The 24,453-nt window shown below is 37.8% G+C and overlaps 1 protein-coding gene across 21 annotated transcripts in view; it reads right to left on the bottom strand.

Moving 5' to 3' along the window:
- LOC113406698 (neurexin-1) overlaps positions 1-24,453 on the bottom strand; it is a 1,188,348-nt gene that overhangs the window by 615,799 nt on the left and 548,096 nt on the right. For 14 of the 21 annotated variants that reach the window (XM_029911749.1, XM_026652587.1, XM_026652589.1 and 11 more), the window contains one exon: positions 22,381-22,407. The exons of the other annotated variants lie outside the window; for them this stretch is intronic. In XM_029911749.1, coding sequence (XP_029767609.1) covers positions 22,381-22,407 — 27 coding nt within the window. The remainder of the gene's footprint in view (positions 1-22,380; positions 22,408-24,453) is intronic. 21 annotated transcript variants of the gene reach the window in all.

Raw genomic sequence — 24,453 nt, 5'->3', positions numbered from 1 at the left:
CTTTCCTCTGCTGTGTCACCCAGTCCAAACACCTGTGCTGCTTGACACACCCCTTCTCCTAGCCAACACTGTCTTCCTTCCTTTTGCCTCTCCCATTGGTAAATCAGTGCCCCACTGTGGATAGAGGTAATGCCCCATTACTATGTTGTGAGGAAATATACATTAATGTTTGTTTGGCATTCAGATACTACAGTGATAGGGTCATATAAGTATTTAATCAAATAGACAGTATACACCATATAACATTTCCTGCTTACATGGCCAAGGGACTAAATCTGTTCAGGTCATTTCACTCCAGTGCTTCAGCAAACCAACTGAAGCAGTGATCTTTCCAGGTAGGCACAGCCTATACCTCTTTTACATGCAGCCCTGAAAATGATCCCGCCGTGCATGTCAGCACAGAACTACCTGGCTGGAAGGAAATCTGGGGCTCCTTTGTTTCTCTGCTAAGATTGCCAAGAAGGGTGCTGGTGGTATAGGGTTGCCAACTCTGAAGCTATTCCAGGAGATTTCCCCCTCCCCCCCCCCAATATGCCAAATGTAATGTCATTTTCTTAAAATATCCTATTAATATCTCCCGGATTGCTTTCAATAATCACCGGGAGATCAGTGCCGATTCCGGGAGACTCCAGGCCAACCTGGAGGGTTGACAACCCTATGATGGTAATGGTTGTGTTGTGTCATGGTAGCACATTGACCAGAACATGAACTGAAATTATCCACACATTTCACTGAGGTCACCCACTAGATTCCAGAGGAGGGAGGGATAGCTCAGTGGTTTGAGCATTGGCCTGCTAAACCCAGGGTTGTGAGCTCAATCCTTGAGGGGGCCATTTAGGGATCTGGGACAAAAGTCTGTCTGGGGATTGATCTTGCTTTGAGCAGGGGGTTGGACTAGATGACCCCCTTCCAACCCTGATATTCTCTGTAACAATCCTTTAAGATGCTAAGGGATCCTGATTCAACTAGGGTCCCTAAGCTCTATTCTAAAACCAACAAATAAATAAATATAGTACATTGTAAATAATAATAATAATATAGGTACAATAATAATATTGTAAAATAATAATAAAAAATAATAATAGGTACAATAGACACTTATTACCCAAGCTGGATTTTAACCATCAGCCTCTTTCTGTGATTGGGAACTCCTCTGGACCTTGAGTGCTTCGTGATCTGGAAAGCTCTGAGCACATGGTCAGTGCTCAAGAGTAAATAAAATACATAAATAACACCACAAACAATACAATAAAATAAAAAATAAAATAGGCTTTTTTTATTACATTATCAATCCCCAAAGCCATGTCAGGGATATCTCAACTGTATTTTAACCTCTTATGTAGAATTAGCTTCTTATTTTTATTTTATTTTGTAATAAGAAAGTGGCCTTCAAATAGCCCTAGGGACAGTTACATTACCCTCCTTTAGAAACTGTGTAATGAGAACAACTGTTGAAAGCCCAATAACAGTCAAATTAATCTCTGGAAGTATTTTTTAATAGAAAGAGGGCAGTTTCTGTTTCATGCATTCGCCAAGGAACATAAATATCAGAATGTGTGTGCTGAAGGCATTAAAGGTTTTTTGAATCTGCCCTACAATCCTAAAGCAAAGTCCAATGAAGTCAACAATCCCTAAGTATCAAATTCTTGGTTTTACAGCTCATTGTTGTATGTTTTCAAACAAGTTATTAGAAATTCTGTCAAACTTAATAACTCAAAGGAAGACTGGCCTTGCAGTTAAAGCACTGGAACAGACTCAGAAGATTTGGGCTTGGTTCCCTACTCTGCTACAGACTTCTTGTTGACCTTGGGCAAATCATTGTATGTGAGTGCTTTAGTTCCTGACTTGCCAAATTAGAGTAATAATTCCATTCTCCCACCATTTGTCTACTTGGGTTGTAACAACCTCAGGAGAAGGAATATTTCTTACTATGACTTTGTAGAGTGTTTACTCCAATGGGGGTCCAATCTTGGTTGGAGCCTAAGGTAATGCAAAAAAAATTTTTTTTTCATAACAAAAAATTGTATTTGCCTATGTTTCTGGGCATCTCTGTGTGGTCTATATCACACATCTGTGCAATTTAATCACTGCTCAAGTCTCAAGTATCTTTTTTAGTATGGAATTTGGAAAGTGATTAAACTTTGCCCTTCCTGTTTCCCTTCAGAGATCACTCTGTTCAAAGGAAGTTGCATTGCTTTCCTTCCATAGCAGAGTTCACTGGAAATTGGAATTTTTATTTCTTGGGAGATTTTGATATTTCAACCTTTGCTTTTGTCTTGAATCTAGATAAAAAAGTGAAAATATTGATATTTTTAATGGAATGAAAAATTCCAAATAAATTTTGTTTTGGATATGTCAAAACATTTCGTTTGGACATTCCCCAATCAAAAGAAGGTGTTTTGATATTCCTAAATCAAATGCTTTGTTTCTACATAAAACTGCATCCACCTGAGCTGCTATTGTTCCTAATGGAAGCTGTAGTTCAGGGATCTCATAGCCCAATCTCTCTTATGGGCTTCTCTCCCAAGCTCCAGCTCCCATGATGCATTCCACTAGATCAGCTAGAGGGAAAACCACAATGCATCATGAGAAGTGTGACCAGCCAGGGAGCCCAACCCAAAGGGAAGAATAGGGGCCTGAGGCATCTGAATTTCAACTTCCATGAATCACTGCAGCAGCTCAGGTGGTCAGAGATTAATGTCAAACTGACATGAAACAAAACATTTGTATTTTGTTTGATGAATGTAAATATTTGAATTCAAGTTGACCCAACCTAAAATTATATGTTTCATTTTGATTTTCCTGATGGAAAAATAAATAAAATAATCAGCAATCTAGATATTTTTCCTATGGAACATTTTGATTTTGCTAATCTCATAATCTGGCAAAAAAAATAATAATAATGGAACACTCGCAGCCAGCTCTACTTTATAGTAAGTCAGCAAGTCTAATTCCCATTTCGATTGTATGGATCTTTTACATAACAAAAATGGAAATAATTTTTATGATATAGGAAAATGTGATTGAAAACTATAAAAACTTGCCCATCAAATTCAGTTCAAATGTAGTCCCAGAAACTACTTAGAATTTTTTTTTTTTTTAAATTCAGGATGACAATGTCCCTTTTCTGTCCTGAGGTTTTATACTGTAATGTAATCATTCAGAATCACTATTTTCTTTGTAATACATAGGTTGTTCTGGTAAGATTGATCTAATGATAGTAGCCCAGGTCCTGAAAACCGATGACCAATGCCCATTGATTTCAATGGGGGTTTTCACGGGCTTGCAGGACCAGAGACTATATAAATAAAAACAGACATCCCACCATGAGGAGTTTCATTTCATTCATTTATTCCTCAAGAGGGCATAACATTTCTCTCTATAAAGAAGAGCCAAAGTTTTTAACCTCATTCATGTTGATTTTATATGCACTGACAGTTCAAAATGTCATATTTGTAAACGAGATAAGGTAAAACTAGCAGCTTTCCAACCAGTTGGCAGAAAGGAGGGGCAGACTGCCTGGAGGAGTACATTAAGATTTGTACAAAGTTTGAAAGAGCTCTGTAGATTTTACTGAAGTTAATATTTTAAAGCTCTTTGCAACAATTTTCAATCATTTCTACGTTTTTTAAAATATATTCATATATAAATAAAAAATACATATTCCAAATATTTGGAAGAGAAAATTTTATCCTCATAAATCCATACCCATGTAACTATGAATGTAAGTAAAGATATTCTGGATGAAATTCTGGCCCCCACTGAAGTCATTAAGAGTTTTGCCATTGACTTTAATAAGATCAAGACGTTACCTCTTGTTTCCATGAGATGCCCACATGAGGCAAGGCCTCAGTTCAAGTCCCTGCTTCCTTTTATTGGCTTCGATATTTTCAAACCAAATACATTCTCAGAGTTTTCCCAATGCTGCTGGAATAAACCAAAATACCGAAGCAAATACACAGAACCACATACAGTGCTTCAATTTGATTTGTAGAACCTGCCTGAAGACTCCTCTAACTCTCGGGGAAATGGAGATTGGTTCTCCTAGCAGCTTCCTTCTCCTACATACTACATAAGCCCTGTGCTAATACAGCTGCCTGCAATAGATCAGGTTCCAAAAGGACCAAACTATCCCCTCCCAACTCAAGGGAGTTGAGAAAATAACTCTCTTGTATCCTAGCTTCTTCTGATCGCTTTTGTTCCAGTCTGGTGGTTAGGCACTAGTCTGAGATTTGGGAGAACCTCATTCAAATCCTTGCTTGTTCACAGACTTCCTGAGTGATCCTGGGCAAGTCATTTAGCCTCTTTGTGCCCCGGATCTCCATCTGTAAAATGGGGATAATAATACTCCATGGATGTTGAAAGCATAAATACATTAAATATCATGAGGTGCTTAGCGTTACAAGCAACCGGGGTTATAGAAAATACCTAAGGCAGACATGTGCCACTTCCCTTATTAGAGAAAAGTGGAGTGGAGGTGTATCATGATGATGGCAGCATCTTCGAGGGATATGAAGGATCCACGCTGCAGGTCACTCCACCCACTATTTTGTTCTGTTCTATTTTGTGAGAACCACACTAGTTAAAGAAGTCAAAAGCTATATTGACTTCTACTGCAAAGGCTGATAAAGCCTCTATCTTGGTAAAGAAGGTTGCAAATAACTTTGGAAGAGGATCAGAGTGTAAATTACTGTGGTTAGATTATCATTGGGAACCATGACGAAAGATGCTAATATAATATTTTGACAAAATATTAAGCCTTCGTGGCTTTGATATTGAGTGTGCCCATTTATGTCAAACCAAGATCATTCTAATTCAGAAGAACATTGCTAGATGTAAGGAACTACAATTAAAAATAATAATAGTACTGTTTATGCATAATTTCTTTTTCCTTAAACACCATTATATTTATACTTAAGTAAAAATGAATACGAATAAAAGGACCTACAAAACATTTTAAAATACTTCATTTTACCATCCTATCTTGCACATTATGCTTAAGCAGATTGAGAAAACTGATGTTAGTATAGAAAGGAAAACTTTTGGACTGTGATTTTATTTTAAGAAAATACTTCCCTCCCCTCTCCTGCCAAAGTACTACAGGTGTCTTTATACCAAAGTACTACTGATCTAATATATGCAACCAACTAAATCTCCTTTAAATTCATGCTCAGAATTGGACTTTAATGTTTGTTTTGTTTTTAAGTGAAGACAGTGAATTACAAAATTTCCCTAGTTGCAAGGTATAGAGATAATAATGTTTAGAGATTTGCAATGGTTCATTACTACTTACATGCTTTTAGAATATTTTTATTCACACTATGGATTGATGTACGTTTAATTTAATAAGACTACTTATTCTCGAAGGCTTCCACATACAGAGGAGTCAGCGGAGATCCTTTAACTTGTACATGTGAGAGCATTTTGAATACTTATGAGTAAATGAAGGGGTCTGATTGTTTCCTTGAAAATCCAAAGCTCCCATTGACTTCAACAAGTGTAGGATCAAGCCCTAATTCTCTGACTTGCATGCAGGCGGATGAAGCCTGCATTTCTTTGGGTTTGGGCCTTGAAGTTATCGCAAAATATTCACATGATTTCTCATTTACTTGTTCCAGCTATTTTTTTTTAAAAAGGTCCTCTTCATTTACCTTGTACAATTATGCTATTTCAGTCTTACCCTCAGTTTGATCCTTCTGCAGTGTCATTATCACTTCATCTGTATCTGTCCTTAGCTTATGAGCTGGTTTATAACAGCGTCACACTTTGCAGAATAACTGGTCAAGTGTCACCATTTTATGTGTATGACTTAAGGGATTCCTGGTCTCCACCTTGCATTAGCAGGGAATGAAAGGTACCCAACCACAATAAGACAGCTGGACACATCTGAATTGATTGTTCACTTTCAGATCTGGAAGGGCCAGGTCAGTATTTCCCACTGTGGCTGCACTGGAACTAAGTGTAAATATGACTTTCTTTTTAATAGTATTCTTGTAAAGAAAGAATAACTAAGCTTTTCCAGATTATTAATACAGTAGATTTAATACATGCTTTTCAAGTTTATGTGGCTCACATCTGAGGAAATCAGGGGATAATGGATGTCACACCTATCAGTGTCTTATGTAGGCAGCTGATTTGTATATCGATTGATCTGGGAATTTTTCTACTGTATCCAGCTAGCCTCCTTCAAACATAGATTATGCCGTATGATTCTTGGATTTAAGAAGAGTGCAGCAAACTACTGATCCTTTGAACTAAAGATTTTAAAAGGGTGATAGGTATTCAGCTGTTACACACATCTCTTCCATAATAAACTGTAGATGTATTTAATTTTGGCTTTTTATGAAAACTAAATTTGCTGAACATCTTCAAAGTTATCTTCAAAAATTTTCTGTCCAAAGAACTGTAATCAGTGTGTACTTGCTTCTTAAATTAGATCTTTTCACTGTGAATTTATTCTGAGTCAGGCATTTCAAGCTACTTTTCAATTTGTTTATGACTTGCCACTTTTAGCAGGTACATGTTAATAATGGTCAAATGAAGCCACTATTAACTGAAGCATTCCTCAAGACACTGTCATTGGTTCTACTCTTTCAACATTCATATGCATCCTCTCAGGAATTTCATTCTGCGATTAGGACTGGACTATCATTTCCATTCAGACAATACACAACTCTATCTGTTGATTCCAAGAAGACTGTTGCTTTGTGTATTTCATGTCTGTATAAAATAAAAACATGGAATGGCAGAATGAATTTTTAAATTGAATGATGGGTAGTTAGATGAAATTGGTGAACTGAGTGAATATCCAGAATACTCTTTACTGTTAATTATCTCTTATAATGATTGCAGATAGTACCACTGGACAATATAAGGAATCTCAGTATTTTTAGTTTTGAAAAGGCAGATCAGCTTCCTTCCTAAAAATTCCCATTCTCACCTTTTCAGGAGCACCTCCCTGCCTATACTTGTGTCAGTTTCTAAAGTCAAACATCCACATTTTTGCCTCTGCCAGTTAGCACGGTTGCCATTCATAGCTGACTAGCTTATCAACAGGCTTTTAAAACAATATTTAGCATATGCAAAATTTAGTGGCTGGAGGTTTATGAAAAAATATCTCAGTCCTTGGACACTTTTGATGTACAGTGCCTTCATTTTTCCCTCCAAAGAGACAGCATATTCATGTTAAAGTTAGTGTGATCTTGCAAAAAACACTGCATGGACAATTTGAAGTTTATTGGTGATCTGTAGACATGGATCCTGACACAAGTAAGAAAGGATCCTGGCACAAGAAAGAAAGGAGAGCAGCAGAATATGGACCCTGGACTTCAGAAAAGCAGACTTTGACTCCGTTAGGAAACTGATGGGCAGGATCCCCTGGGAGAATAACATGAGGGGGAAAGGAGTCCAGGAGAGCTGGCTGTATTTTAAAGAATGCTTATTGAGGTTGCAGGAACAAACCATCCCGATGTGTAGAAAGAATAGTAAATATGGCAGGCGACTAGCTTGGCTTAACAGTGAAATCCTTGCTGATTTTAAACACAAAAAAGAAGCTTACAAGAAGTGTAAGCTTGGACAAATAACTAGGGAAGAGTATAAAAATATTGCTCAGGCATGCAGGAATGAAATCAGGAAGGCAAAATCACACTTGGAGTTGCAACTAGCAAGAGATGTTAAGAGTAACAAGAAGGGTTCCTTCAGGTATGTGAGCAACAAGAAGAAAATCAAGGAAAGTGTGGGCCTCTTATTGAATGAGGGAGGCAACCTAGTGACAGAGGATGTGGAAAAAGCTAATGTACTCAATGCTTTTTTTGCCTCTGTTTTCATGAACAAGGTCAGCTCCCAGACTGCTGCACTGGGCAGCACAACATGGGGAGGAGGTGACAAGGCCTCTGTGGAGAAAGAAATGGTTCAGGACTATTTAGAAAAGCTGGCAAGCACAAGTCCATGGGGCCGGATGCACTGCATCTGAGGGTGCTAAAGGAGTTGGCCAATGTGATTGCAGAGCCATGGCCATTATCTTTGAAAATTCATGGCCATCGGGGGAGGTCCCAGATGACTGTAAAAAGGCTAATGTAGTTCCCATCTTTAAAAAAGAGAAGAAGGAGGATCTGGGGAACAACAGGCCAGCCAGCCTCACCTCAGTCCCTGGAAAAATCATGGAACAGGTCCTCAAGGAATCAATTCTGAAGCATTTAGAGGAGAGGAAAGTGATCAGGAACAGTCAGCATGGATTCACCAAGGGCAAGTTATGCCTGACTAACCTAATTGCCTTCTATGACAAGATAACTGGCTCTGTGGATGAGGGGAAAGCAGTGGACGTGTTATTCCTTGACTTTAGCAAACTTTTGATACGGTCTCCCACAGTATTCTTGCTGGCAAGTTAAAGTAGTATGGGCTGGATAAATGGACTATAAGGTGGATAGAAAGCTGGCTAGATCGTTGGGCTCAACAGGTAGTGATCAAGGTATCAAGCAGAGTGCCCCAAGGGTCGGTCCTCGGGCCAGTTTTGTTCAATATCTTCATTAATGATCTAGAGGATGGTGTGGACTGCACCCTCAGCAAGTTTGCGAATGACACTAAACTGGGAGGTGTGGTAGATACGCTGGAGGGTAGGGATAGGATCCAGAGGGACCCAGACAAATTAGAGGATTGGGCCAAAAGAAATCTAATGAGGTTCAACAAGGACAACTGCAGAGTCCTGTACTTAGGCTGGAAGAATCCCATGCACTGCTACAGACTAGGGACCGAATGGTTAGGCAGCAGTTCTGCAGAAAAAGACCTAGGGGTTACAGTGGATGAGAAGCTTGATATGAGTCAGCAGTGTGCCCTTGTTGCCAAGAAGGCCAACGGCATATTGGGCTGTATTAGTAGGAGCATTGCCAGCAGATCGAGGGATGTGATCATTCCCCTCTATTCGACATTGGTGAGGCCTCATCTGGAGTACTGTGTCCAGTTTTGGGCCCCACGCTACAAGAAAGATGTGGAAAAATTGGAAAGAGTCCAGCGGAGGGCAACAAAAATGATTAGGGGGATGGAGCACATGATTTATGAGGAGAGGCTGAGGGAACTGGGATTGTTTAGTCTGCAGAAGAGAAGAATGAGGGGGGATTTGATAGCTGCTTTCAACTACCTGAAAGGGGGTTCCATAGAGGATGGATCTAGACTGTTCTCAGTCGTAGCAGATGACAGAACAAGGAGTAATGGTCTCAAGTTGAAGTGGGGGAGGTTTAGGTTGGATATTAGGAAAAACTTTTCCCCTAGGAGGGTGGTGAAGCACTGGATTGGATTACCTAGGGAGGTGGTGGAATCTCCTTCCTTAGAGGTTTTTAAGGTCAGGCTCGACAAAGCCCTGGCTGGGATGATTTAGTTGGGGATTGGTCCTGCTTTGAGCAGAGGGTTGGACTAGATGACCTCCTTAGGTCCCTTCTAATCCTGATATTCTATGATTCAACCAGGTAACTAGCATATACATTCATAGCTGTATTTTTATAATTTTGGTAAGACAAATTCTTTGGTCTGTAGTACCCATACTCTGTCCCTCATCTATATCATCCATTGTCTCCACAGATCAAATACATAAACATTTTATGGCATCTCGTTTAATCTGGAATAGTTGATTTACCTATTTTGTCTCTCCTTTCCAAACAGATTTTGCTATTATCGTGACATGTTTTTTTAGGTGCATATACAAAAAGCAACTGTATAAATAAAAGTGATTGAATGATACTGAATGTCACTTTATATATATATATATATATATATATATATATATGTTTCATTGCCAGAGGTACAATTCATAAAAAAATAAAGTCTTAATAAGAAGGAAACAAAATTGAGCTAAATACACCCTGCCCCCTTAATTTTTTAATAACTTTTTTGGATTCCATGTCCTGTTCTTCATCTTGTATCTTGTTCCTTCAGTACTGCCTAGACCAAATACCACTGGTGGAGAAAGCATTTATCCCTCTGCACACTTATCATAGTGATTGGACCTTGGAACGCCAAGTGTTAGCAAACCTCTTTATGTCTCAAGTCAAACGTGTAATACTTCTTTGAAGTAACTTGCCTGATGGACAGAAGACTAGAAATCAGCTGCAAGGGATAATACGTTAGCCTCTCAACATGTCAAGCAAAAAGAACTGTGCTTGAATGGAAATTTTAACAACTACCTGAATATGATTTATTAAGGTAATTGTCAAGAAGGCATAATTAGGAAACAGTTATGATGTTCCGTTAATACGTAGCTGAGCATTTAGAATTGTTATAATAGATGCTTCGTGCATTTTAATAGTCACCAATGAAAAATGGACTAGATATAGAAAAGCTTTTTCAATGTAAGAAATTGTCAGTGACACAAATTGATAAAACATTTTTAATACTATTAGATCTTCTGAAAGTACACTGCAAAAGAGTTGCCATCCTTATTTTCATAGTATTCACGGAAAATAATATTTTAGCATATCCAAGAGCTGAAAACTGAAGAAATGGTGATTGGTTTCATAAGAAGTAAAGCAGTGATAGCATAACCCACCTTTTTGAGGTGGGAAAACAATCACATATATGGAACTAATACATACTTATGGAATATCTTCCACAGGCACAACACTTTTAAGGTCAAATTCTGCCATCAGTCATACTTATAGTCTGAGATTTTGAAAGCTGCCTAGTTCTATGCCTTCTGTTATACAGAAGGTCAGACTAGATGATCACAGCCTTCTGGCTTTGGAATCAATAAGATTACTTTAATGGGACCCAGCCATCCAAATGCCACAGGCGGCTTTGAAAAAATCACAGATATAATATCCTATTAATTTCACTGGGGTTGCATTTATGCAAACAAGAACAGAGCCTGGCCCTTAATTTTGACTGCTGCTTATTGAAAACTATTACCAAGGTCCTATATATGGGCCTGATTCTGCAAGAATTCAATACATGGCACTTCCATTATGTCAAATTCTCATCACACACTGTTGGCCACAGGAGCAAAATATTTCATTACAATGGATTTACCCCTGGCTTACACCAGTGTAAGAAAATTCAGACTCAGGCCCAATTAATTCAAGCAGAGTTTGCATGAAGTATCTTTATGTTTTCTTTCTTTCTTCAAGTCAGCATGAAGATTTGAGATGGGCAGCGAAGTTTTTCAGGCAGCTGGGTAAACCAGTCAGACTTGTATATAAAGAATTATGGGTTTAGGGGCCTGATCCAACTCCCATGAAGTCAAATGGAGTCTTTTCCAATGTAAAAGCATGTTATTCACAAAAAATTGCAATAAATGAGAGCGAGCGAGAGGAGAAGGAAGAGTTGGCAAAATGTCTTAATGTATTTGCAGATCTCCTACAATGCTCACCAGTTGTGTTTGCCAGCTTTAACATGCAAATTCCACTAAAACCAGATCTCTCATTATTTTCTCCTCTCTTTTATTATATCTAAGTGAGCAGAAAGTTCACCTTTCAAAGAGCAAGTTAGCACAACATACCACAGTATTTAATTTAAAAAAATAAACATGCCAATTATAACTTATGCACAAATCTATGTTGGGACAGATGTATTACTGCAAACCTGTCATGTACTTCTTAGAACAGCAATGTACATCTGCGGTAAGATGGCTATTCATTTGGGGATAGGATTCAGGAAAGCATTCCTAGTCGAAAAAATATTGAACATATGTTTAACTTAAAGCACATATTTAAATGCTTTTCTGAATCATGGTAAAAACATTAGTAACTCTTTTGCCAGATTTATTTTCTTTAAAAAAAAAAAGTTAAACAGTTTTTGATTTCTGTCATCCAAAAATCTTCTTGTAACTTCAGCCCATTTGGAAAAAAAATATTGCAATATTTAAAAAAAACAAATAGTTTTTTAAACACATTTGCATCAAGTATTTCCCACAAATATACTAGCAAATTGGTTTACGAAGAGCAATATAAATGGAAACAGAGAATTTAAAGCAAATATTGGAGAATTTTGCTAAAGGTGAATTCTGAATACATATATATGATTTGTTGCTGTTCTCTGATTTGATGTGTGTTATTCTTAGAAACAATACCATGTGACCAATGTATCTAAAACTAAGCTCAGTTTTGAATTCCAAAAGTTCACAGTGATTTCTTTGTGAAAAAGGTACAAATCAAAAATTGTTCTCGGGAAGCATTTGTCAAATAGTTTTGAAAAAGAAATCCGAGAATATCACAAACTGCTCATGACAATCAGCAAACACAGAAAAAGAAGCTAAATTAATAAAATAGGTGGTTTGTTATTAATTATTTGACCACTCTAATAATAAATCAGAAATAAGTGTTGTGGTTAGTATTGTTGTGGGTTTTTTTTTTAATTCATTGAAACATTTGCTTTTGACATCTCTGTTACCATCCGGGTGTACAGCCCATATTTTTATAGACTCTGACGACAAGGTTTTACAATGACTCTTCACTGGCAGGGAGATGATGGGTTTATGGCTTCTTCATTTCATCTGAAGTTTTGTTTTGAATTGTAGGTGTTAAATGGTGGGGGAAGGTCAGAAGATGAGGTTGATGAAGTAAGGGAGGAGGAAATGTGCCACTATAATTACAGCCCACTTTATTAACCTAAAAGAGCCATAATACGGGAAGTGAAGAGCACTGAACATTGCTGGTTCCCAATGGACTACATTTACAATACAGACACCTGAAATAAAAATTTAACCACTTGGCCACCTTGTAGTTGTGCGATGGATATAGATACAAAAGTACCATCCACATGGCATGTTGGATGTAGACAGTACACATCAGAATCACCAATCACACAATTCTAATATTATAGACTGTTATACTATTGGAGAACTAATATCCAATCCCATAATTAAATACCATATTGGAATTCCTAGGTGCAAGGGTTAGAGCTAAGACTGACTTCATGCATTTCCTGACTTTTGCATGATTATCTACACAATTTTAACATTTCTGTAGTTTTTTATTCAATGTATTCTTCTCTGGAAAGTAATAGTATTTAATGTAGTCAATGGTTGTGATGTTGAGGAGAGTATTATTCTTCAGTTCCCAAAAATTATGATAGATCAGCTTTGTAACATGAAAAAAAAGTGATGACCACCAAACAGTGCTGAAACCTGACCTAGTCATCTGACTTTTCAAAATGCTGACTGAGGAAGAAAGAAAGAACAAAATGAGGGAAAAATTAAGATTCACTGTACATTAAAATCTTGCTTATCCATGTTTCCACTGATTATAAAAAAGTGTCATCTGAAAAAAAAAATACACTAGTTCCTAGCTACTTTTTTTAAACTATCATCCATTTGACACTATAAATACAGATATGAGCTATGCAAAATTGTTAATTGTAGAAAATGTAAGCATGGATGTTTTCATGGAAGAGACTTACCCTTCTAGAGCAGACACAGAGTCAGCTGGTGTGTACTGCCATCAATGATCACTCCACAAACTGTGCACATTATGGATCAGATTCTGATACCTTACTCTACAAGCAATCCCACTGAAGTAAAGGTATCACAACATAACTAATATGCCATAAGAATCTGGCCTCATGAAACAATGTTGCAAGGCTTTGTGGGGTTCACTAGCTGACAACAAAATATCAAAATGGGAGTCCACTAATGCTCCTAAATTAATGTAGAGGCAGTTACTGAGGAGACAAATATTTCTGTACTAATGTTAAAAACATGCATTTGGCTAACACCTGGTGGTTTGGACATTTAATAATTAGGATGGCTACTTTCCTCTGTGTGCTTTAAAAGATATTTAAAGAGCTATATATTTAAACCCTCACTGTTCCATGATTTATTCTCAACTTCATCACAACGAGGTTTATTGCTGTAACTCACTCTAAGTAGTGTTTTCAATAGGAATCGGTCACTGCTTGTTGCTAGTGCAGAATGCAGCATCTTGGGCTGAAAAGCCACAGGCATAATATTATTATATAATTGGTTATTCATAAGAGACCTCAATTGGGATCACAACTCCATTTGGCGAGGCACTGTTCAAACACACAATAAGGGACAATCCCTGCTCCAATCCAAGGCTTACAATCTAAATAGATGAAAAAACAGACCAAAGGTAGCAGGTAAAGGTATACAACATGTAAGCCAAGCTATCAGGATAACTAGAGGACTTTATGCTCATTCCAAGGTGGTAGGTGGGAAATGAGATTAAAAAGTGCAGCAGACAAGGGATAAGAATGATGAAATAAGGAAGGAGGAAAGGGAGGAGAAAAGATGTTAGGTGTCTGGATTGGTGCACCATAGTGACTGCTGGCACTCCAGTGGGGAGCGGGAGCAGGAGTAGGCTGGGAGGTAGCAGATTGATTTCAAGAGCCTTGGACCAGTTGTGTTTAAAGCTGTAACTCGGAAGGCAATTGGCTACATGTGATTCCACTTCATTGAGTGTCACCCACCATAGGTTAACTCACCTTTTAAGGTTTCCATTCTGATACTTTGGGTCAGCATGTGATCAACCTTTTCTTGCACATGTTGTATCAACCATTAATGTGAAGAACTCATCCTCAGAGGTCCCAACGGAGAAAAGAAAATAATAAGTGGTTCCTTTCCAGGCTCCACCCACAAACCAAATTCTACCCAATTGAAATGCCATTATATGCCACCACTCACAGTAGATTGTGCAAATTCCATCATGAGTATTCTGCTGGGGAATACTGGACTACTTGGGGCCTGGCTCACAATTGATGGTGCTAAGACATACCCATAGTCTCTGCTGGGCTCCTCAGGCTTGGCTTCCTCTTCATGGGCTCAGAGGCCCTCTTTTCGGGCTCCTCAGACTTGGCTCAACATCACCGAGGATCAGATGCTCCCCTGGGCTCTGCAGGACTGGTTCTTCTTCTATAGGACTCAGATGCTCCCCTGGGCTTCACTCTTTCTCTCTGTCTTGTTGGCTTTACAGGCCAGACCAAGTATGAGGGGTTGAAAATGGTAGTGACAGTCTCAATTGACTGTGCACATCTTGATAGCATAATTGTTCCTTGCTAATAGGCTTTTATCAGCAGCCAGGGTGGATAAAAATCAATGATTGTTTTAAAAAAATCAAAAAATCAGATTTTTTTAAAATTTAAATCAGACTTTTTTTGTAAAATGCTTTTTGAGGAAAAAAACCTATCTAAAGATAGTTTTAATTAAGATACATTATAGCTCAAAGATATCTCATCAAGAAATAGGGATTATAAATTCTAATTCTATAGTATGAGACAATATATTCATGTAATATTTAAGTTTTGTAAATGAGTTCCAATATTTCATGGATTAAGGACACAATTTTATGGGGTTCCAGGGGCTTCTTTATAGATTATTTAGGTTAATCTTTCTATCTACCCAATGGGATTCAGTGCTCAGTCTAGAAGATACCATCAGAGATGCTTAGTTTTAGAGTTCTCAAACTGGATTTATGTCTCCAGAGATAACATGCTTGTTAACAGCAAAAATGTTTTTTTTTAAATAAATAAATAAATAAATAATAAATAATATATAGAGGTGAGAAATCACAGACCTCAACCCTATTGTCTCTCTGCAAATTTGTGTACACAGAGTCCAGCCCTTACCTCTCCCTAAAAGTGCAAAGTTTCAAAAAGTTCAATGAATAGAAGATTGTTCGGGGCGAATAGGTCTGTATAAGGAGAAGAAGTCTGGAGATAAATGTGAGAAGGGAGGGACAGGCAGTAGAAAGAAAAGTGAAACTGTTTGAGCAGCATATTCCAGAAGTCTTGAGGTCTTTCTGAGTGTTGCCTTCATTGATTTGAGATCTACCATACCATTCTTTCACTAGAAGGGAAAACCTATAATGGCAGCAGACGATAAAAGAGACCCAGTTTGGGAATAAGAACCCTTCAAGAAATATATGTTTGTTGATGATGTTTTAAAGAAAGTCACACCAGTGAAATGGTGGAAATCACTTAAGCACTTGGATTCAGAGACTGTTGGAGTGATAATATCACTTTTAACAGCGGTAGCTTCTTCTGCTGGTGTAGAAAGAATATTTTCTTCCTTTGGACTAATTCATTCCAAATTATGAAATCATTTGGGACCTGAAAAAGCAGGAAAGCTTGTTTTTCTTTTCCAGATTATGAACAAACAGGAAAATGAAGGTGAAGATGATTGAGTTATCTGCAGAAGTCAATATTTTAAGTTTCTCAAGTTGACCTGGCTGACATAGTCAATTTTGTTTTAAATATTTCATTTAACCATTTTAGTTAAAAACAACTTGAACAAAAACAAACCTGATTTTAAAAAACTTGAATGTTTAAATTCAAAAATTCATACGCTTGTTTTGTTAAAATATTATATGTTTGCTGTTGAAGAAAAAAATCCAGAATACATAAGATTGTTGTTTTAGTTAAATAAAACAATTTAAATGTCTGGTGATGTTCTCCTCCTAATACAGCATGGCAAGAAAATCCTTCAAATATTAATGATTAACCTGTTGAACTGGATATAGTTCACCTCCTAATGACTTCATAAATATCTGCTTCAATTACCTTTGGTAAATGAAATAACCAAACAATCATTTGTTTTTTGATATAGCTGTAAAACTAATCTGAAAAGTTTTCAAAATAAATCACTTTAAAAATGTATAGTGTGTACCTTCTAAAAATGAACCTACATCTATCTATGAGTTGTGAAGAATATGTATTAAAGTTATAACAACCAACAAGAATGCACTTTTATGTAGAAATCCATGATTAAATCGAGTCTTCCTGACTAGTGATTTAAATCAATTTGATTTAAATCAAATCCACCCTGTCAGCAGCAAAATAGTTAACAATGTTGACATTTATCTTTAGGCAAAATTATATTCATTTAATGTTTTTCAGGATATCTTGTGGGAAATATGGCCTGGAGACTTAATTGTCTCTTTAAAAGAATGATGAGCTTCTGGAGAAGATGGTGGCTTTATTTATTTATTTATTTATTTATTGGTAAAGGAATGGCTTAGTGAGACCCTGAAAGCCAGCCCAGTTAGAGCCCTGCTCATCCTCCTTAGACAATTCCACAGACATTTGTAAGTTCTTTTTGCTGTCAGCACCTGGGAAAGGCTGCCTCAACTATTTATGATTTTTTACAATATTTTACTGATTTTTAAAAAATATATATGTCAGTGCTATTTTCATGGCATTGTATTTTGAATTCTCTCTGAAGAGCTTCAAGACCCTAAATGATGGTGAGATTCCATGGGGGTGAGGCAGATTCTAAAAATAAATTGCACATTCTTCACAGTAACAAAATTTCTTTAGAAAAAAACCCCAAACCCAAAGGACAAGATTAAACCTGGATAATAGGGGGAAAATAACTTTTTTAAAGTAAGCCTTATTTTCCCTGCACATATTGACATGGAGAACTGGCTCTCCTTTTCCCTCCTTCTACTCATTACAAACCCAATTATGACCCTTGCCTTGCACCTGCATAGGGAAATAAGGGAGTATAAAGTGACTGCTTAACTCCCTGTGCTCACTGTCTCTATCCCAGGCAGTAGTAGTGGCAGCAGGTTGTAGCAGGGGAGCAGAGTCGAGAAGCTACCTCTTCCTCTTCTTGTACAGGTGGTCAGGCCTTGGTTGTGCCTCCCCACCACAAGCATACCAGACAGGGTTGCTGAGCTGGTGCAGCAGGGGATGCAATCTGCATGTCATAGTACAGGCACCCCCACCACCCTTGGAGAAAGTGGGGAATTGAGTATCAGATTATGTGTTTCCATGTCTACACCTGCATCAGTGCACTAGAAATTTAAGACTTGTGACAAAGCTCAAATTAAGCTCTATGAGTCTGGAATATCCAAGCTGCTCTCTTATTTCATTTTGCGTTTGTACATCAGTTTCCTTTTTCCACCTTCCCATGATGTTCTCTTTCAACTGCTGGTGGATGATGGTGAAGGAGACAGCTGGGGGATCTAATGCCCGCTCTCTCTTCTATATAGCAGTGGATGCTGGTTTCATGAGGCTCCATGGGTGGATAGTGCTGTTTCATGATAATGTTTCTGCAACAGAAAGAACTCCACATATGCCATGCTGATTTTTGCTGCACTGGCTGTAATGTAATGCTCCTTTACATGCTTTTTAATACAGATCAAAAACATCTGATACAACTCGATGCTGCTGTATTGACTGTGCCAATTTACACTAGCCAAGGACCCAGCCCATTGTGTTTTATTGTTTTTCCATTGTCGAGGATGGAAAAAGAACAGATAGATTATATTCTAGTCAGTCTTGTCAGCAGATAATAAAAGGCTAGTACATGGATATTGATTAGCCATTTTCATCATGAAAGTAGATTTTGCAACATCTACAAGAGCACAGATGGAAGCCTCTTAATGATGCAACTAAATGCATTACAACAAGCAGTAGATTTCAAATGGCTGTATGGTTTTTATTTAAATTTCCCCACTGCTTGAACCCTGTAATGCAGGCTGAAAATGGATTGCTTTTGAATATCATTGTTTGATCAATCACCCATTTAATTACCCTGCTGTTTATTGATAATCTTGTATGATTCCTTGGTTTTCCTAGGATTTGCAGGATGCCTTACCAGTGAACATGCCACAAGAACAGGGGTTCATGCAGCATTTCCAGTCAATGCTGTGTACTACTTACACATGAGTAGTGCTGTGATAAATGAAGGGGGGGGGAGGTAGCTCCCTTTTATGGACATCCAGCCAGCCAGTAGCTATACATTCCCTTTTCGTAACTATTCTCTAATTGCCCTGCCTGTAAAGGGTTAAAAAGTCTCACTGCTATGCATAGGTAAAAGGAAGTGAGTGGGCACTTGGCCAAAAGAGCCACTGGGAAGGCTAGAACTTTTTAAAATTGAAACAAAGACTCCCCTCTTGTCTGTCTGTGTTTGTTCTTCCGGGGAGAGGTGGACAGGGCAGCAGCTATGCTGTAAAAACCATCATGCAGATCATTAATGAAGATGTTGAACAAAACCCGCCACAGGACCGACCCCTGGGGCACTCCACTTGATATTGGCTGCCAGCTAGACATCGAGCCATTGATCACTACCCGTTGAGGCCGACAATCTAGCCAGCTTTCTATCCACCTTATAGTCCATCCATCCAGTCCATACTTCTTTAACTTGCTGGCAAGAATACTGTGGGGACACCATATCAAAAGGTTTGCTAAAGTCTAGATATATCACGATCACCGGTTTCCCTATATCCACAGAGCCAGTTATCTAGTCATAGAAGGCAATCGGGTTGATCAGGCATGACTTGCCTTTGGTGAATCCATATTGACTGTTCCTGATCACCTTCCTCTCCTTCAAGTGCTTCAAAATGTACCTTCAGTACCTGCTGCATGATTTTTCCGGGGACTGAGGTGAGGCTGACCGGTCTGTAGTTCCCCGGGTTCTCCTACTTCCCTTTCTTAAAGATGGGCATTACATTAGCCTTTTTCCAGTCGTCCGGGAGTTCCCCCGATCGCCACGAGTTTTCAAAGATAATGGCCAATGGCTCTGCAATCACATCAGCCAACTCCCTCAGCACCCTTGGATGCATTGCATCCAGCCCCATGGACTTGAGCATGTCCAGCTTTTCTAAATAGTCCTTAAGCTGTTCTTTCACCTCTGAGGGCTGCTCACCTCCTCCCTATACTGTGTTGCCCAGTGCAGAAGTCTGGGAGCTGACCTTGTTTGTGAAGACCAAGGCAAAAAAAAGCATTGAATACTTCAGCTTTTTCCACATCATCTGTCTCTAGGTTGCCTCCCTCATTCAGTAAGGGTCCCACACTTTCCCTGACCTTCTTGTTGCTAACATACCTGAAGAAACTCTTCTTGTTACCCTTCACATCCCTTGCTAACTGCAACTCCAATTGTGCTTTGGCCTTCCTGATTACATCCCTGCATGCTTTAGCAATATTTTTATACTCCTCCCTTGTAATCTGTCCAAGTTTCCACGTCTTGTAAGCTTCCTTTTTGTGTTTAAGCTCACTGAAGATTTCACTGTTAAGCCAAGCGGGTTGCCTGACACATTGGCTGTTCTTTCTGCACATCAGGATAGTTTATTCCTGCACCCTCAATAAGGCTCCTTTAAAATACAGCCAGCTCTCCTGGACTCCTTTCCACCTCATATTAGCCTCCCAGGGGATCCTGCTCATCAGTTCCCTGAGGGAGTCAAAGTCTGCTTTTCTGAAGTCCAGGGTCTGTATTCTGCTGTTCTCCTTTCTTTTGTCAGGATCTTGAACTCGACCATCTCATGGTCACTGCTGTCCAGGTTGCCACCCACTTCTACTTCCCCTACCAATTCTTACTTGTTTGCGAGCAGCAGGTCAAGAGGCGCATGGCTCCCCCAGCACTTGCACAAGGAAGTTGTCCCCAACACTCTCCAAAAGCTTCCTGGATTGTTTGTGCACTGTTGTATTGCTCTCCCAGCAGATGTCAGGGTGATTGAAGTCCCCCATGAGGATCCGGGCCTGTGATCTGGAAACTTGTGTTAGTTGTTCGAAGAAAACCTCGTCTACCTCATCCTCCTGGTCTGGTGTTTTACAGCAGATGTCCAGCACAACACCATCCTCGTTGCTCTCACCTCTAAACTTAACCCAAAGACTCTCAACAGGCTTTTCTCAGTCTGAGGACAAGAAGGAGTAATAATGGCATAATAATCACTGCATTGGAATCCTTGCCATTGACCACATCACTGCTTATTTCAAGCCCATAGGCACTCTAATTAGATTACCTGCTCTACTTTAGTAGGTTCTTTCTTGATCCAACACTGAGATGGCATTTATGTCCACCACTCATTTTACTTAATTTTTATGACACCTGAGCTTGTCCAAAGTTGACACAAAGTGAAACAAATTATATATTATGGATTAATAATTCCAGATTTCTTCAAAGTTATTAAATCTCCTCTGGGAGGGATTGTGTGAAATTCTATAGGAAATCAAGGAAATCTGCATTACAATCTATTGTTTCCTTCAGAGAAAAATTGCATTTGCCAACAGCAAATAAGGTCATTGCATTTGTGCCAAATAGCTACTTGTTTTAGATCAAAAGACATGCCCAGTCCTTGACCACATTTGGCAACAGACAAATGGACATACTTTCTCCTTGAACTGGAACCGTGGGAAACGCTATTCTTATGAAGAAGCCACTTTGTCCTACAAGCAGACACATTTGTTTTACATTAATTTAAAATACAATTTTAAAATGTGTTAAGATTTTAAGTCTGAATACATTTTAGAATGTAATACTTACCTAAAGAACATACTGCTTCATAATATGATTTCTGTTTAACTTCTTTACAAATGAAGCATTACTTCTGTTCTCATGCAGCTTGTTTAGTGCAGGATCTATCTGCATTGCATATTCTTGCATATTATATAGAAGTAAATGTAGCTTCCTATTTTTCTTCATGGACTAGAAAAATATTATGGGTAATTATTCTAATGAATTATGGAGAGTTTAGTACTATTGGCGGCTATGTTTAAATAGTTTTTATTTGGCTTTTAATATTTGTGTAGGACCAATTCTGGACACCAAAACCAGGAAGAAAAAATAAAGCAACTAAAATCTACAGTACTTACTATAGATAATTGTGTTGACACCATTCAGGAGCTCCCCTGACTCAAAATAAAATCACAGTCCTTTATCCCCTTTTGGAATATATCCTCTTAATCCAAATAATATCAGAAAGGATAAAATTTAGTCCATTAATCTGGCAAATATTTCCCTCTGTTTCATTAACATGCATAGCATAGATAAAAAATGTTCAATTTAAGGGTTCTTACATGATTAGAGTGTAAAAAATCATCATACAAATGTAGTTTTTGTCAGACACATTAATGTCCTTAACTTAATACTACCCATATATTACATATCCATAAAACAAGGGTTTAGCAAAACTAATTGTGCAGGAAGCAACAAGTAAATATGGTTAATTGCTTGGGAGGATTATGGAATATGAATTGTTGTAGTAAGGACAATTATGTTCAGAGAGTCTCACCATAGATTAGAGATGAAAGGCCAAGGAACAATGGGAAAAAGACTGTAGAACAGGTTGTGGAAAATCATGAATTCTTGTTCAATACCCCTTGGCTATTGTCAATAAAAGAACCCAGCTTGATTAATTCAGTAGGATAGTTATGTACTATGAACTAGCTAAGGCTATAACAAACCTTGCACTATTTCCCCCTCTATTTAAACCTTTAGTGTCCTTAATTTTTTACTTAATTTTGAGGTTTAAGTGGGTGTGAAAGAGAAAATGTTCAATTTACAGTAGAGAAAATATGATGACTTTGTACACCCTTGTAATAAATATAGCATTTCAGTACTGAGTTATCAAATGCTTGTAAACTGTACACAATCTTTTCATCTAGTTTGCATAATTTTATAATGGAGGAATAACATTTTAAAAATTTTGAATAGGCACTTACTGGAATTACAGTTAATCCTGATACAGTCTAGATGGGGAAGAATAGATGAAAAATGAAAATTTATCCTTCAAGGTAATAGCTGCAGACATCCAATAAAATCACAGTCCACCCTTCCGGGGACAGACACATGCAAATATGGCCACTCCAAATGATTAGTCTTTACATATTGCTGTAACCCAGATATAGTGCAATAAAACTTTATACGCAGAAACGGCAGTATAGAGTCAAAAATGGCCAATTTCAAACAAAGCTACATGGTGACAAATCTAAGTGAAAAATCATGTTTAACTGTCAAAAATGCTTGATTGAGGCAGGCCACAACTTTCTCCCCATCTGTGAAAGAACAGATAATTTTTCTCAGTGTAATTAAAAAGTGCTCCGTCACAATGGGGCATAGAGCAGGCCAAGCCACCATCATTCATCTTGGACCACAGTTATATATTACACCTCAAAGGTGAACTTTTTTTCTTTCTATTAAACTGTGTAGTAAAATATAAAGCATTAACTATGTTTGTAAATAGTCTTTCACACTGTAGTATATATTTTACTTTATATAAATGTATACAATCAATTCACAGCAGAACAATTACTGTATTTAAAGTCTCATATTAATATCTAAGAACATTTTATTTGGAAAATCCAGGAGTTCGAGAATACCATCTCTTTTCAGCTTAGTTCTCGCCTAAGAATTCGCTATTGTTATTTGTGTGGAATAAATATTATAGCTAACACAGATATTGTTTTTTTTTGGTTTACTTTCCTTTTATACCTATATAGATATCTACTGTATATGAAAACATATTGGATTGCTCTGGAGAATCATTTTGTTGGATTATGACCCCGGATTTTAAAAATATGCAACACTGTTTTGTACATACAATAATTTATCTTCAGCACCTTTGAGGAGCATAAATAATATAAAACCTAGATTTTGTTTCCATATAGCTGAGTTTGTCATGTGTCGTCAACCGCATCAGAAAAGTGGTTGCAAACAGCCAGGGACCAGCACCTACACACCTCTTACTACAGAAAGCTTTCCTGAAGGAGGCTCCACATTGCCATTTTGTGATTCAAAACATTTTATCAGCTTGCAGTAACCCTAGGCTGTCACAAGAGGGAACTATAAGAGAACAGTCAAAGAGGACCACTTGGTTGTCTTAACTTTTATTTCCCTTCTCTCCCCTTCAACCTCTCCCCTCCTCTCACCCCTACCTCCCGTAAATATCAGAATAGTAATTCAATGACCTACTTTTCTACATAATGGGTGTTAGCTCATCATCGGGTTATCTACACACTTTAATATTATATCTCTGAAATCACCATATAAACAGCTAATTTAGATAGTTATTCATCAATCTTGAAAGCAACTATGTAAAATAAATCACTTCACAGAACCTATATGAGTTTTTATTCACTGTGTTTGTTCTCTTTCATACTCTCTTCTCTCTACCTAAAAAAAACCCAAAAAAAACATAAGGCAAAATGAAAAAGGCATGTGGAGTTTGATACTTATTACAGAAAATAGTAACCTAACATTTTGTCAATTATATGCCAAACCAGGATAGCATTTTATTAATTTGTTTTCTGTAGAAGGGCTTGTGTTTTTTGTGTTCACATGGCTGTTTGCTGAGGGCCGCAGACTTCGGGCATTGAAGGGTTGTGTTATCTTTTGACACAAAAATACTACTACAGAATTGTTCATAAAAGAAAAGATGGATTTCACTACATATGTGACTGCTAAAAAGAAGAAACCAATAATGCCCATCAGTTGACATAATGTACAATATTTCATGTGTGAAAATTAGAAGTTTTTTGATTATGCATGTATATGTTATGTTAATTGGTGGAGCTAAAATTACACTGACCTACATATAATAGCTGGAACAGTTTCTCTCTGTACACTCAACTTCTGTAGCTGCTAATTATGAAGAATCTGTGGAAGACCAATTCTCAGAAATCAAGCAGGTTAAAATTATTTCATCTAGAAATGTCACTGATGAACTGGCCTTCTCTTTTTAGAACACACAATAGTACAAAATATATTATGATGGGTTATGTTAAATCGTGTAAAGA

Source organism: Terrapene carolina, unplaced genomic scaffold (genome assembly GCF_002925995.2).
Source record: "Terrapene carolina triunguis isolate 2854851 unplaced genomic scaffold, T_m_triunguis-2.0 Scaffold122, whole genome shotgun sequence".
In the NCBI taxonomy this organism is placed as follows: Eukaryota; Metazoa; Chordata; order Testudines; family Emydidae; genus Terrapene; species Terrapene triunguis.
Note: the sequence above shows the minus strand (reverse complement) of the source record. Positions and strands in the feature narration are given on the sequence as shown.